The 16,493-nt window shown below is 38.2% G+C and overlaps 2 protein-coding genes and 1 long non-coding RNA gene across 3 annotated transcripts in view; 1 reads left to right on the plus strand and 2 right to left on the minus strand.

Moving 5' to 3' along the window:
- LOC137496941 (uncharacterized) overlaps positions 1-16,493 on the minus strand; it is a 179,830-nt gene that overhangs the window by 52,470 nt on the left and 110,867 nt on the right. The gene's annotated exons all lie outside the window — the stretch shown is intronic.
- The window catches only part of LOC136869641 (uncharacterized), a 60,370-nt gene that overhangs the window by 39,594 nt on the left and 4,283 nt on the right, over positions 1-16,493 (minus strand). The window contains exon 2 of the mRNA XM_067144864.2: positions 11,588-11,734. Coding sequence (XP_067000965.2) covers positions 11,588-11,734 — 147 coding nt within the window. The remainder of the gene's footprint in view (positions 1-11,587; positions 11,735-16,493) is intronic.
- LOC136869658 (uncharacterized) overlaps positions 1-16,493 on the plus strand; it is a 94,313-nt gene that overhangs the window by 26,007 nt on the left and 51,813 nt on the right. The gene's annotated exons all lie outside the window — the stretch shown is intronic.

The following is a 16,493-nucleotide window of genomic DNA, read 5'->3' on the forward strand; positions in this document are numbered from 1 at the left end:
CAGGAAATTCCATTACTCATGTATATATCCCAGCCTGATGAGATAAGCTTGTTGTTGTACCAGGGAAAATTTGGTGATTCATGTAAAACTCCCGAGTGTTTGTTTATCTCTTGGGAGAAAGGAGAAGTTCAGGGCATGTCTTGACAAGAGGTTCGCTCATGATTGGCTGGCAAGCACCAATCCAGACGTCTCATCTGAGAGGAGGGGGATGTTGATGTCTATAAAGGTTGATGATACGGCGGCAACCAGGACTTTTAGAAGAGATTGTAAGGAACAGTGTAAGGGTGATTGTAAAGGTGATGGTAAAGGAACGAGAAGGAAGATAACTACAACTACAACTACAACTGACACACTGTACGAGAAAGAAGTAGTGCTGATACACGGTACTGGAGTGACACGGCAGCAATGGACTGGACTTCAAACGTTCGTGGAGCGTAGTCTAGTTATGTTTGTGGAAAGTGGCTGATTGTGGAGAGTGCTTGCGCATTAAGTATTGTAGCACTTGTGCGGCCTAGCATTATATGTTGGTGAAAGCTATCTCAGACTTTCCATAAATTTATATGTTGAGGATCGACAGACGTGTGTATATATCTTTACAACAAGTGTTAAAATATGTAAACACAGTAGTACAAGGTACAGTATCTGTGTGATGTGATAACTGCCGATTATGAGAATCGGTAAATCGAATTGATATAGAGACAGTGAAGGGTGTTTATCTTCATACATGTGCATTGTTCATCGGACCATCTACAAATGGTAGCTTAGTTCTCGCTTTCGTTTTCCCAAGGTTTTCATTATTGTTGTTGTTGTAAATATGGAGTCTTCCAGCAATATTTTATGTATGTATTATATGTATAATGTTGTATGTTGATGAGGTGCTCATGCACGGAATTTGTTCAGAATATAGTTAGCTATTTTAGAATCAGTGTTATTGATGAACCTAGGTGCAGTTCCTACCTAATCAGTCGTTTTCAGGAGGTTAGGTAAGGCCTGCAGCAGATGTACCACTACGCAGCATTATGTACACGCCCTGGGATATAAAGTTTATCATGCTCTTATCTAAATTCGAGGGATCCATTCTGGTGAACTCTGGCGCCCATACTACGGACATTTCGGTTAATTATGCTTATTAATTTTATTAAGTTTTTGAGTAATTTTATTTATATATTTTTATTTATGATTTTATTTATCAGTAGTCATCAACTAGTTACAATTGGCTTCCCATCGTGTGGCTGAATGATTGGTACATCTGTTAGGCTTATAAGCGTAGGTGCACTTGTCAGGTGTGGATGGAATTCTACAAACTATGTCATTGAAGTGTTTTATATGTACGTGATATGTATGTTGGAGTATGAAGAAATGTTGTAGCGAGTCGAGTATTATAAAATTGAGAAGTAGAGAGGTTGTTAAAGTTGTTGGTACTATGAATCAGGATAAGAGAAGTCAAAAGAATTCCACCACATCGAGTTTATCTAATTTAAGTGAGAATAGCGAAATGGCTGATAGTAGGAAAGATCAATCGGTAACGATAAGTGAGGAACCGAGTAACCTGTCTCAAACTCAGAATGTAGGGGATCAAGGGGCGACCTTAACTCTTAGTATGGTTCAATCGCTATTTAATCAGTTCAGTAAAGAGGTGAAGGATGAATTTAACAATATGTTTGATGGATTGTCCAGTAAGATTGACAAGCGGAGTAAAATTTTAAGGGAGGCATTTGATAAAGCAGAGAGTGAAATCGTTTATCAGGGAGATTTTGAGAATAGGGGGCGTGATGAGAGTAAGAATGATGTGTCGGATAACTTACTTTGTACTAGTGGTGATGGTAACAGCGGTGTTGCGATCGATAATCCTACAGAAGTTTCTGAAATTGAAAGTGAAGTTTTTGTGAAGTTAATGAAGGTTGTTTTGTGAGTGAAGAGTGTTTACGGAGTATACATCATGAGGATGTTTTTGTTGATTTAAGTGTACGTGAGGAGAGTAAAGTTAGGTCCATTATGTGTGAAAATGGTGACTTTGAGATTAATGAAACTTCTGATAAGAGAGTCGAAAGTAGCAGTGTTATTGGCATGAAAGTGGTGCAAGTAGGAGCTGATATGGAAGGTGGTGAAGATGGATTAATTGTTGGGTCATTAAGTAGTAATGACAGCAATTTCGAAGTGTATTATGGTAAGAATTCCAGTAATAGAGTGAACGTGAGTGAGAATGGAAATGTGCGTGAGATGAAGGAAAGTCTATCCAAGCGAGTGTGTTATGTTTTATTTAATTCTGAGAGATGTGTGAATGATGTGAACGACGTGCTGTATGATATCGGTGTGGAATGTGTGAAAAAGTATGTGATCTGTTTGCTTGCATTAATTGTGAGTTTGTGGAAGAGTAAACATTGTGAGATTCCCGAATATTTCAGAAAGAGGGATTTCGTGGTTATGAATGTCCTGAATGAAAGCTTGTATAATTCTTGTGTGACTGGATGGTACGAATCTTTGTGTGTGAGATAGAGTGTATTCTAGACGTAGTTAGATTTTATTACGGTACACATTCCTCGCTTATCGATGCCAATGTTAAGTTTATGTATAGTTTTTTTCATTTATATCAGGGTCCGTATACTGTGGACAGTAGAATAGGCAAGTGTATTTATAGGCTCCTAACCGCTGAAAATAAGGTCCTTGGGACATTTAATATCTATAGCCTTCGCAGATATAAGAGATAGGATCTGCACCTTGGATGTATATATTATCAATTATGAGTTATGTGTACAGTAGTAAGAAGGGATTGTGTTCAATGCTATATGAAACAATCGGAGTTGTGTGTATATAGCCATATTATTATTATTATTATTGTTTGGACAAATTGTATTTCGTGTGTGCGAATACAATGCAGTAGACGCAATGTATATATCATTATTACAGTAAATTATGTGTTCAGTTATGCCATTATAAGGTTATGTATGAAGTTCTGTTTTATGGTGAATCATAATATGTGATATCATCGATTCACCAAGGGGGCATTATGTGATAGTACATATATCACACCCCAGAATTATATGTAGAAGTCAGAGATATTATTGTCAGTATTCGATTTATTATTATTATTATTATTATTATTATTATTATTATTATTATTATTATTATTATTATTATCAGTATTTCATTTGTATATTTTGCCGTTTATATTGGTAAGCTGGAAGATATCCACATATGTAGGTATGAGTAATATGTTTTGCATGAGTGGGAAAACATTGCTTTAATAACTCTGGTAATTTGAATGAGTCATATGGCTGCCCCAGTGTCTGTTGTGATGTACTTGTGTCAGGAAATTCCATTACTCATGTATATATCCCAGCCTGATGAGATAAGCTTGTTGTTGTACCAGGGAAAATTTGGTGATTCATGTAAAACTCCCGAGTGTTTGTTTATCTCTTGGGAGAAAGGAGAAGTTCAGGGCATGTCTTGACAAGAGGTTCGCTCATGATTGGCTGGCAAGCACCAATCCAGACGTCTCATCTGAGAGGAGGGGGATGTTGATGTCTATAAAGGTTGATGATACGGCGGCAACCAGGACTTTTAGAAGAGATTGTAAGGAACAGTGTAAGGGTGATTGTAAAGGTGATGGTAAAGGAACGAGAAGGAAGATAACTACAACTACAACTACAACTGACACACTGTACGAGAAAGAAGTAGTGCTGATACACGGTACTGGAGTGACACGGCAGCAATGGACTGGACTTCAAACGTTCGTGGAGCGTAGTCTAGTTATGTTTGTGGAAAGTGGCTGATTGTGGAGAGTGCTTGCGCATTAAGTATTGTAGCACTTGTGCGGCCTAGCATTATATGTTGGTGAAAGCTATCTCAGACTTTCCATAAATTTATATGTTGAGGATCGACAGACGTGTGTATATATCTTTACAACAAGTGTTAAAATATGTAAACACAGTAGTACAAGGTACAGTATCTGTGTGATGTGATAACTGCCGATTATGAGAATCGGTAAATCGAATTGATATAGAGACAGTGAAGGGTGTTTATCTTCATACATGTGCATTGTTCATCGGACCATCTACAAATGGTAGCTTAGTTCTCGCTTTCGTTTTCCCAAGGTTTTCATTATTGTTGTTGTTGTAAATATGGAGTCTTCCAGCAATATTTTATGTATGTATTATATGTATAATGTTGTATGTTGATGAGGTGCTCATGCACGGAATTTGTTCAGAATATAGTTAGCTATTTTAGAATCAGTGTTATTGATGAACCTAGGTGCAGTTCCTACCTAATTAGTCGTTTTCAGGAGGTTAGGTAAGGCCTGCAGCAGATGTACCACTACGCAGCATTATGTACACGCCCTGGGATATAAAGTTTATCATGCTCTTATCTAAATTCGAGGGATCCATTCTGGTGAACTCTGGCGCCCATACTACGGACATTTCGGTTAATTATGCTTATTAATTTTATTAAGTTTTTGAGTAATTTTATTTATATATTTTTATTTATGATTTTATTTATCAGTAGTCATCAACTAGTTACAAAGCAACCAGAGAATAAATATAATAGCAATTGACAGAAAAAAGGCCTTTCAATAATTGTAGACGCGAGAGGAACCATATCAAAATTCCTAGTTGAGTTTTTCAAAAGTGTGGGTATTTCCAAGAATCTACACAGTGATTTAACCATCTTGGCCATTATAGGCTCCGTCCAAATTGTTAGAAATCACATCTATAGTACAGCATACGAGAAGGATTAACTCCAGAAAACTTCATGGTTAAACATACATTCAATGTTTAATTGTTATGATATACACAAGGCGTCGCACCAAGGATATGATGTGCAGTCATTCATTCACTCGCAGCTTATTGTGGTTATTGGCTGAGGATTAGATAGTCGTGTACTACGCGGTTGAGGATGGAGCCAGAATAAACATGTGATGCCAAAGGGTAAATGGAATTTCCATTTTCCTATTAGAATAAATATTTTGAATTAGTTAACCTGAAAATAATGAAAATATGAATGTGACATGCAAACTTTTCTTGGGAGCAAACATTCTGAAAGTCTGTTTAGTCTCACTTAATGATGATAGCCATTTAATGTCTCTGTTTCCCCCCCAAAAATAAAAAAAATAAAAAATATAAAAAAGAACACCACCACTATATGTAGTAATGCCTTTTTCCTTGCAAACTTTATCATCATTCCATCCCCATGTGAAAAAGAAGTCAGTGGTTTTCTAAACACTCACATGTTGTGAAGTAATTGTAATCAAAATTTTACTGATCACTTGTTGAAAATGTAATTAGTAATTGTAATTGAGTAAAGTATTTCTAAGGTAACTGTAATTCAGACCAATTAGGTTTAGTTTTGTACTTTTCCCATCACTGATCATATTGACATATGAACTAGAGACTTGGAACACTGGAAAAAAGATAGGAGAGTAAACTTCAGGCCAGTAAGATGAAATTTTTAAGAATATGATAGGAAAGACAAGAGAGGAAAGGGTAATAAATAAGGATGTCAGGAAGGAAATCAGTGTTGACAAGTTTTCAGACAAAATGGAGAGAAATAAACTGAGATGGTTTAGATATCTTAAAAGGATAGACAAGGGAAGAATACCAAAGTGGATAATGGAGGCTGACTGAAGGAAGAACAAGAGGTAAACCCAGACTAAGGTGGTTGGACTTGATTACGAACAGCATAATAAGAAGGAATTTGACTTGGAACACAGTTGAGGAGCAGCAGCGCAGCAAGAGTTTACTACAGAAGTGGCAGATAGCGCAGACGAAGAAGAAACAGCTTCAGCTGTAATAACTTCGTCCTCTGTTCACTGGTTGTGGCAAGAGGTATATATACCGTGCAAGTTGGAAGGATGTCAGACTGACCACGCCCCCAATGCTGACGTACTCAAGCGTATGAGAAAGGAACTAATGTTGGTGTGTACCAGGGGGGCTCATTCCCGATCCCCGCATTTTTCTTCCCGTGTAACATCGCCTCTCACGTGAAGGGCTCCTGTCGGCAGCTGTTGCAGTGAACCATAAGGAACTCGTTTTCAGTAGAGGTCTATACTGTGGTATGCTGAGTCTTGTAATATTTTCCTTATTTTGTTTTCTGTTGCATTAAACATGAGTAAGGGTTCTAAATATAAAGTTAATTGTGCTATGGCAACATGTATTCATTGGGGATCGAAAACAATTGGTGTCTTGTACCACAGATTTCCAAAATGTGAGGAGATTAGGCAAGTGGGGATGTTGCAAAGTTACAAATTTAATCCTAATAATGCCAGAGTGATCCGCCACTATGGTGTAGTGGTTAGTGTGATTAGCTGCAACCCGCAAAGGCCCAGCTTTGATTCCCGGCACTGCCACGAAATTTGAAAAGTGGTATGAGGACTGGAACGAGTTCCACTCAGCCTCGGGAGGTCAACTGAGTAGAGGGGGTTTTCAATTCTCACCTCAGCACCCCTCAAAGTGGTTTTCCGTGGTTTCCAGGCAAATGTTGAGATGGTACCTAACTTAAGGCCGCGGCCGCTTCCTTCCCTCTTCATTGTCTATCTGTTCCGATCTTCTCATCCCCCCCACAGTATAGAAATTGAGGCCACCTGGGCGAGGTACTGTCCTGGTCCCCAGTTGTATCCCTGACCCACTCCAGGACACTGCCTTTGAGATGGTACCGGAGGGGGGGGGGGGGGTTTCTCCCTCACTGAGTCAGAGGAAAAAAACAACCAGGGTTAGTAAACGGATTAAAAAAGAAAGAAAGATAATGCCAGAGAACGTTCCATACATTTCTGTCCAGAGGATTATGAATGAGAATTGAGAAATGAACTATTGGGATTACCAAAGAGAATAATCTTGTGGGCAGATGCTGTTCCGTCCTTGTCCACTGCAAATTGGCATGGTGATAAAGCTTCGTCTTCCCAGCCAAACAGCAGAGCAGGTAGGCCTATTTGTCTATTTTAATACAATATTACAATATTTAATAAGTCGTGGAAAGACAAGGAAAGGACGATGTTGTAGGGCCGTTTGGATATGGAAATGTGAATCCAGAAGGCGAGTTATTGGTGGATTTTTGCATGAGGAACCAAATGATTGTTGGAAACACCTGGTTTAGGAAGAAGAAGTCAAGAAGATTACAAGGTATGGTTGGGGAGACAAGATGAACAAAGACCAGGATTGACTGATTATACAATCATAGAGAAAGAACACCAGAAGAACCTTTTCAATGTTACAGCCATGACTGAAGAAGCCTTTGGTGGAGATCATAGAGTTGTGATAAGAAAATTGAAAGTGGGAAAGATTGAAAAACCCCCATTAAGAAGAGAGAAAAGAATTAAAGTATGGAAGTTGAAGGATAAAAGCATACAAGAAGAATTCCCAGGACTGAGGTGGGGAATGTTGAAGATGAATGGAAAAGATTTAAGGAAGCACTGGTTGGATGTGCAGAAAAGGTACATGGTAGAACATCAGGAAATGTGAAAAACAAAGAGACACACTGGTGGAATGATAGGGTAAAGATTAAAGTGAAGGACAAGAAAATGGCATGGAAAGCATGGAAAACATCTAAGACTGAGGAAAGTAGAAGTAAATATGTGGAGGCAAAGAAGTTGGCCAACAAAGTAGTGGAGGAAGAAGAGAGGAAATGCTGGGCCTTATTCACACAGAAATTGAGAGATGATATGCAGCGCAGCAAGAAATTACTGTATGGTATCTTAAGAAAAAAAAAGAGAGATTAAGTAAACACCAGATTTGTGAAGGACAAAGGTGGCATAATATTAACAAAGCCAGAAGAAATTAGATGGAGAGAGTATTTTCAGAAGTTGCTGAACATAAGAACTGATGACAGTCATTCAATGGATGACCAGGAAAGGCAATTAGTTGATGAAGAAATGGATAAAGAAATTACAATGAATGAAATTGAAATGGCACTAAGAAAGATGAATGGAAAAACTGCTGGAATAGATGAAATTTCAGTGGAGATGACAATGGTAGCTGGAGTTATAGGCCTGCAGTGGACATATTGGATTCTCAGGAAAGCCTGGGAGAATAAGGAGGTCCCTGAAGATTGGCAAAAAGGAATAATCATCTCAATTTTCAAGAAAGGTGATAAGAAAATTTTGAAGAACTACAGGGTATACTGGAAAGTAGAATAAGGTTGAAGGTTGAGAATCAGATAGGAAAATCAGTTTGGTTTCAGAAGTGGAAGGTCAACAATAGAGCCCATTTTCATTATGAGACAACTAATGGAAAAGCAATGGGAGTATGGGAGTGATATGGTGATGACATTCATTGACATTGAAAAGGCATACGACAGTGTACCCAGGACTAAAGTTTGGGACAGTCTGGTGCAAAAAGGAATTGGACAGGGATTAATAAAAATGATCATGGTAATGTACAAGGAATGCTGCAGTTGTGTGCAAGCACAAGTTGGCAGGATAAGTTGGTTCAAAATAACTAGTGGGCTGAGACAGGGAAATGTTCTATCACCAATCCTGTTTAGAACAGTAATGGATGACATCATGAACAGCAAAAGCATCATATGGAGGAAGAGAAATGAACATCATGTTATTTGCAGATAATATTGTGATTTGGGGAGAAGACGACAGGAAGGTTCAAGAACAGTTGGATATGGTGAATGGGAAGATCGAAGAATATGGATTGAAAATAACTGTAGAAAACAGGTATTATAACTAGAGGGAAGAAAGAAGGGAAAGGACAGATTAGACTTGCAGATAAGCCCCTGGAAGTAGTGGAAGCATTCAAATACCTGGGAAATGAATTAATGGAGAATGCTTGACTGGGTGCTGAGATTAGTAAGAGGATTCAAGCTGGAAGTTGTTTCTATCATAGTGTAAGAAACATATTATGAGACAAAGATGTGCCAATGGAAGCAAAGGAAACTATGCACAAGCTGTACTACATACCCATAACAACTTACGGAGCAGAAACTTGGACAATGACAAAGAAGGGTGAGAGTCGAATACAGGCAGCCAAAATGAAGTTCTTGAAGAGTAAAAGAGACAAAATAAGGAATGAGAAATTCCGGGAAGAAATTTGAGTGGAAAAAGATAGTTTGGGCACATAAAGCAAATGAGTGACGAAAGAATGCCAAAAAAGGTGATGGAAATGCAAATGCAAGGAAGGAGAGGCTGTGGACGACCACAATTGAGATGGAAGGATACAATCCAACGCAGTATTATAGAAACAAACCTGGACTGGGACACAGTGTTGGAGGAGTGGTGGAAAGAATGAAGAAAGTGGAGAGGAACCATATTTGCCCCTACCCGGCCACAGCTGGATAAAGGGAAATTTTTTATGCCTTTGATGTGACAATAACCACAGAGCTGTTAAGAGATAAAATCAGTAAAGCTGAGGCTTGTGACATTCATGTTGTCACAATAAATTGTGAAACTGGAGGGGGATGCCAATGTGTGAAAGGATCTATACGTAAATAAGGACAAGAGCTTTTTCACCAATCCAGTGGATGATAAAAAGAAGGTGTGGGTGCTCTGTGATGTACCCCACCTCATGAAATTATTGATAAACCACTTTTTTTCTGAAGTTCTGACGTTAGCTGATGGTTCAGAATTTCAAAAGAAGACAATAGAACACCTATAACAAAATCAAACAGGGGACCTATCAACTAACCACACCATATTAGACTCATCTGAGTGTAATGGCAGATCCTGTCAGAAGGTGAGAATGGCTGCGCAGTTATTTTCCAGGCGCACAACTCCGACAGTGCGGTATACATTCAACAAGGACGCTGAAAGCAACTTAATCGAGCTAGTTAATGAAACCTTCGATGCGTTGAACTCCAGGGCACCTAAAGATCAAAAGATTCCCCTTAGGAGTGGATATAGCATAAACTTAAGGAGTCAGGAAAATATACTAAAGCACTTTCTGGAGGTGATTACACAAGTGAGAGTTGGTAAACGGAAAACTTTACTTCTGTTTCAGAAGGGGTTCGTAATTTCTATAAACTGTCCCTTGGGACTTTTTGAACACATGGAAAATGCAAGTATGTCTTATATTTTAACTGCCCGATTAAACCAAGACTACTTGGAGAATTTTTTTTCACGTGTCCGTGGCCAAGAGTTTTTTAATAGTAATCCATTCCCTTTTGAAGTTCGTAACAGAATTCGACTTCTATTACTTACAGGCAGTAAAGAAATCCCTCCCTCTAGCAATGTGTCAGGGGAAGCTGAAAATAATCCATCGCCGAGTGATACAAGTATTTTTCATCCTGATGCTGATAATGAGGAAGATTTCTTGAACTTCGTAAGCAATGAACTACACAAAGATGTTGTTGAGGGACTCACAGATGAACCGGAGGAAACATTGGAGTCGTTAAGCATGGAAGACTTGAGCCAGGACTTCATAACTGAAGACATAAAGCAGGATGCAATTCAAATGTCGGTCTGTAGATGACAGCTTGGGTGATAAAGGTGAAATGTTTGCCTTGCCACAGGAAGTACCTCATGACTGGTTATCAATCATTTCAAAGGGAGGTCTTACCCGTCCCAAAAGTTATGCAGTTTGAGGTACTGTTTGGCTGTTTTCACAGCCTTTGTATTTATAAATGTGAAAGAGCGATGCAGACCTTGACTTCTATAACTAAATCAAAATTTCCTGAACTTGACGAGAATATTATCTCTCTGATGTAAAACAAAAGCTGGAGGTTTTCACCTATTCAATACTATTTCTAGTAACCTTAAAAAAGTTACATACATTTGACGAAACTAGTTTACAATAGGTTACAATATTAGGTTAGAATAAATAGTATTGAATAGATGAAAACCTTCAGCTTTTGTTTTACATTATATTACTCTTCAATATGGAGTAATATGAAATTTATTACCTATGAAAATTATCTCTCTGTAAGTCAGAACTAGGACTTTTATTAGAATACGTCACCTCAACAAAAAACATCAAATAGATGCTATGAAGAAGTATTCAACGAAGAAGAGTCTGTTGACTGTGGGCAGCTTCAGCTTTTTCAACAAAATGAATGCAGGCCTATGTACTGTTTACAGTCAGCTTTTAAGATGTAATTACTCAGCTTCTTCTATTATCTATTTACAGTACAATATGACTGATTGCAGGTGGTAAGTTAAGTACCATTTTATAATTGTAAAGCCAACCTTTTGATTATTTATAAGAAATTGAATTTATTTTACGTAATTATAAAGGTTTATGCTGCATGCAGACAATTACAGGCGCGCTGCTCCTAGCCCTCCGGTCTACGTCACGTGTGGTCAACCACTGAGAGCGCTGTGAACAGGAAAGGCCTACCTAATATACTTTACCTACCTTGGGTGTGTACAATCAAGAAAGATAGGCATATTATGAGGAATGAAAAGTACAACCTACTAATATTGATCATGATGGACGTAATGGTTGCAGTCTAAGGAAATACTCTGGGCTGAGGAACTTATGGAATTGGACAGGACTAGATCCGAGTAGACTGATGAGGATAGCTGAACATCGTGCAGACTTCGCTGCGATTATGGCCAACCTTCAATAATGAAGAAGGCACTACAAGAAGATGATCTTTCTATACATGATTTAAAATCTTAAAAAATTCACTATCTATTTCTACAACCAAAACTTACATCTTCCATTTTACTGACAAGTCCCAATAGTCTTTCTTGCAATGGAGTTAAGCGTTCTTCCATTCCAGCAAGAGGAATGGATTGCTTTTGCTGTTCACGAATCCTTGCTGCCTTTTCTTTTACATCACGTTTCATATCACTCCAGGTCTAAATAAGAGAAAGAAACACATATAACAGAGTCAACAATAATAAGAATCAAACAAATTAACAGTTATTCAATACAAAACAATATTAAAATATTAATAATGCATGATATTTGATAATTTTTCATCGTTTCATTACTCACTTTGAAGTGACAAACTTCATAATCTAATGGGTAACATTCCCTGAAATCTCCATACTTTTGTTCATTTGTCCACTAGCCTTTTTCACTTTAACAAATAATTTCAAACCTTGTGTGTTGATTATAAGCTTGATATTTGTATTCAGTCAACAAAAATATATGCAGAAATTTTTTCATATGTCTTTTGGCATGGGCCAGAGTAAAATATAGTCTCATTTACAGCTCTTACAGTATGGAAGCTACTGAAGTATGGGTGGTGTTGAGTAAATCACACAGAACCAGTTTATCTGAGTATTATGAAAATGGCTACTCATAGGGTCAGTTGTGTTGCAATAGCACTTTCTGGCCCGGTGAGGTCAGCAATGGCAAATTAGCTCACTCCTCATTCTGTTTAGTATGCCTCATTTTGGCACCACCATTAGCTTTTATGGTTTCCCTATAACAGCATTAACTTTTGTGGTGCTACAATTGATGCTTTCACGGCCCGTACTTATAGAAATGATATAGGCTTTTGGGCTTATGCTGTGTCAAGAAAATAAGGTAAAATTCTTGTTGAGATTTTCTGCTGAAGATGCAGAGCAAAGTTCTCTGCAAAATGTAAAGAATTTGGTGGTGCAATTTGAGGATCCAACCAACCTTGGACTAACGACCTAACAGTGTATGAAACCCCTACAGGGTATGACATGAACGTATATGATTAAGAGACTCGAGGATTAAACTTCAAATGTTATTCATGTCCTTTTACCCCTTCCATTTCTAAGATCCTTCACTGCTACCTATTGTAACATTTTCACGCTATTTCCAAAGTCCTTTCACGATTTCCTTTTGGACTCGGCAGTTATTAGATTGGCTCAATGTCTTATCTCTATGTAATGCCCCTATCTACAGCATTTCATATCTGAAGCTATTATCAAATACTGTACAACACAAATACCAGACGCTCACTTTGTTTAGCATGTGAATGACTGGCGACACACTGCAATAGCGTGGCCATGTGGGCAAAGCTGTTCTCAGTTGGCACTGACTGCCTGCTTATGTTAGCTTTACTTCTAAGTTGAAGAAAGTACCACCACATTAGAAATCATAGAAAGATAGATGGTGAAACTCTATGTTCCTTCCTGCTCCACCAGAATCAGAGATCTTCTCCACATTCCCACTCTCATCCTTGGCTTTGACAATATGAAAGCGACTGAGGTATAAGTGGTGCAAGTAATGATATTCCTTATTCAGCCAGTCCCTGTTATGAATAGTGTGACAATGTTGCAGGGCCAACTCGCCCGATGAAAATGTTGCTAATAGGGTTGGTTGGTACATGCATTTCAGTGGGCTTGGCAGACTTATATATAATAGCAACTTCTGGCTCAGCGAGGAAAGCAACTGGAAACTACCTCACTCCTTATTTCCCTAGTACACCTCTTCAGTGATGCCTAGGCTATCTATGACAGCTAATGATGGAGATGTTGAAGATCCAACCAGCCTTTGGGCTTAGGAGTGAACAAACACGATGCTTCTTAAAATATGTCAAACACATCTGCTCTTTATCTCTCAAATCCTTATCTTATAATCTCCGATCTGACAGTCTTTCTCCTCCAATAATTTCCATCATTCCCATAGGCTTGGGACTTGCTGAAAACAATGTGAAGCATTAGGAATAAAATATTAAATACTATACAATCTAAGCTAGCTAAGATCCAAACTACTGAACACAATGAACAAGACAGCCGAAATTTATATTGCAGAAGGAATAACTACCATACACACTAGATTACATTTTTTCTGATTAAAGCTGTCTGTATTGACCTTCTTCCTGACAATTCTTAGGTATATAAAAGCAGATGTTGCACTGGGTAATGTTAAATGATATGAAGATGACAAATACATAGGACAGTAAACTGTCAAGTCTCTTACTCAAATAGAAATATCACCTTTTGACATGTGGAAACTACAGCTGTTGTGTCCAAATAAGTGTTGTTACTTAAATGATACTCCTGATTTGGATGGGGATTACCGAACCAGTAGTGAGATACCAATCCTACATACAACATATATAAGATAATGATTGCAAACAGTTAGAAGAAAAAAGATGGCTGGGGTACAGTACTGGTCAAAACGTCTTCCAGAAGGTCATTCAGTTAAGAACGTGGGATCTTGGGGTCTTATCACAAATTACCTTGGAGCGTGGCAAATTACTGGGTAAGAAATTGGTCAATCGACTGTCATCAAAGTGTTTTTCCAGGAGCAGTCCATAATTTAGTCAAGATTAAAACCTAACGCAAACAAGATGGTCGTGACTATTGTTTACAAGAAAAGTACCAACAGGCAACTATCCTTTCTTAACACTAGTTTGTAGTTTTATACATGGCTATTGTGTGAACATACCAGTGACTGTGAGACTTCCAGTTTTATCACAGGGATATATTCATTTCACAAATTCCACAAAGGCCTATTTTGCTCAAGATTAAAACTGTGGCGATCTTTCTGAGAAGCTAGTGACAATGTCACTTCGCTCTCACACCCCTCAGAATACAAAGCACTGATAAGATTTAACCAGATCTACTTCTAACAATTAGTATATCATCCAACAGGAGAGGAGTGAGAATATGGAGTGGGTATGTGGAAAATTTAGATTTGTAGATCCTAATGGTTGGGTAGGAAATAGGGATCTATGCTCAGGTATTGAAATTCAATATAAATGCTTAAATACAAGTGTTAATACTGTGTAATAACTGATCTTCAATTACAATATAATTTTTGTAAATTAATTTTAAGACCGTAGTAAAGTACAAATAACCTATAAAGATTAAAGTCAGGATCCTCAACTAACCTTGAGACATCATTATGGCTGATGAAGCCTGGTAGACGGGCGAAACATGTACCAAATATAGAATTTATAATACTGAAGTCCTCATTATAAATGTGTATTTTATGTATTGAATAGGTGAACTTACAAATAAACACTTGTATTTTAACATTTATATGCGTAAGTTAGGAGGTGTGATTAGAAGATTTACAGGATGGTACCTGCATTCAGGGAAATGGGATAGACTAGAGAGCAGAGAAAATACCAGGAGAGCAGGAGTAATTGTGGTGATTAATGTTTTAAGAGGAAGTACAACTAGGCAACCACTCTCTATTAACACTAACCAGAGGAAAAAATTTGAAGGTGCCCAAAACCGTGAAAAATGAAGTTATCAGCCAAAGAAAGACAATAGTAACCCCACTGTACAAGGAAAAGGGTGACAGAGATAAAGCGGTTGATTACAGGCCAATCAGCTTGACATGTTGTTTGTAAGCTCTGGGAAATATTAACTGGTTTGACAGAAGGCAGTTCAGGTTTAGGAATAGTTATTCCAGCTCATCATATAGGATTGCTGCAAGATATTTTAGATTCAGGAGGTCAGATGGACTACTGTATATCGCTATTGGCCTATCCAAGGCTTTCGATAGGGTAGATCATGGGAGGTTACTGATGAAAATGAGAGCTATTGGACTAGACAAAGGAGTGGTTGAATGGGTGGCTAAATTTCTAGAAAACAGAACTCAGAGAATTAAGAGTACAGTAGGTGAAGTATTATCTGATTCTGTAATGATTCAGAGGGAGGTCCTGCAGGGCAGTATTATTGGACCTTTTTTCCTTATATATATGATATGAATAAAGAACTGGAATCATAGACAAGGCTATTTGCATATGATGCTATACTGTACAGAGTAGTAAATGTTGTGAGATGGACAGCAGATATGGTATGATGGAATGAAAAGTCAAGTGATAAATTTCACCAAGAGGAAAAGTCTTCTCAGTTTTAATTACTGTCTTGATGGGGTGACAGTACCTCATGGGAAACACTTTAAGTACCTCAGTGTTAATATAAGGAATGATCTTCATTGGGGCAATCATATTAAAAAGGTTATTAAGAAAGGTTACAGATCTCTTCACATGGTTATGAGAGTATTGAGGTTGTAGTAAGGATGTAAAGTCTCTGGAAATTTCTTGTAAGACTCCAATCAGAAGCCAACGGCCATAGCCGTGTTGAAACACCGGATCCCGTGAGATCTCCGAAGTTAAGCAACATTGGGCATGGTCAGGAGTTGGATGGGTTGCCACGCGCTGTTGGTCAAGTCAATGCGAGGAGCGGAAAGGAACTGGCCACCCTACCGCACGTAAACTCCGGCTCAGGAACACCTCTGCGGAGGTTCGGACCTGCCTTCGGGCAGAACAACCCTTACCTACTCCAATCACAGTATGGTTCCAGTGTATGGGACCCACACAAGGACTACCTGAAATGAGAACTGGAAGAGGCCACAAGGAAAGCAGCACGATTTGTTCTGGGTGATTTCTGACAAAGGAGTAGTGTTACAAAAATGTTGCAAACTTTGGGCTGGGAAGACTTGGGAGCAAGGAGATGAGATGCTCGACATGTTTCGAGCTGTCTGTGGAAAGATGGCATAGAATGACATTAGTGGATGAATAAGTTTGAGCGGAGCTTTTAAAAGTAGGAAAGATCGTTATATGAAGATAAAGTTGTAACTAAAGCAGAAAACATTCATTTATAGGACAAGAAGGGACTGGAATACATTATCAAGGGAAATATTCGATAAATTTCCAAGTTCTTCGAAAATGCTTAA

The sequence above is a fragment of the Anabrus simplex genome, chromosome 1 (assembly GCF_040414725.1).
Source record: "Anabrus simplex isolate iqAnaSimp1 chromosome 1, ASM4041472v1, whole genome shotgun sequence".
Classification (NCBI taxonomy): domain Eukaryota; kingdom Metazoa; phylum Arthropoda; class Insecta; order Orthoptera; family Tettigoniidae; genus Anabrus; species Anabrus simplex.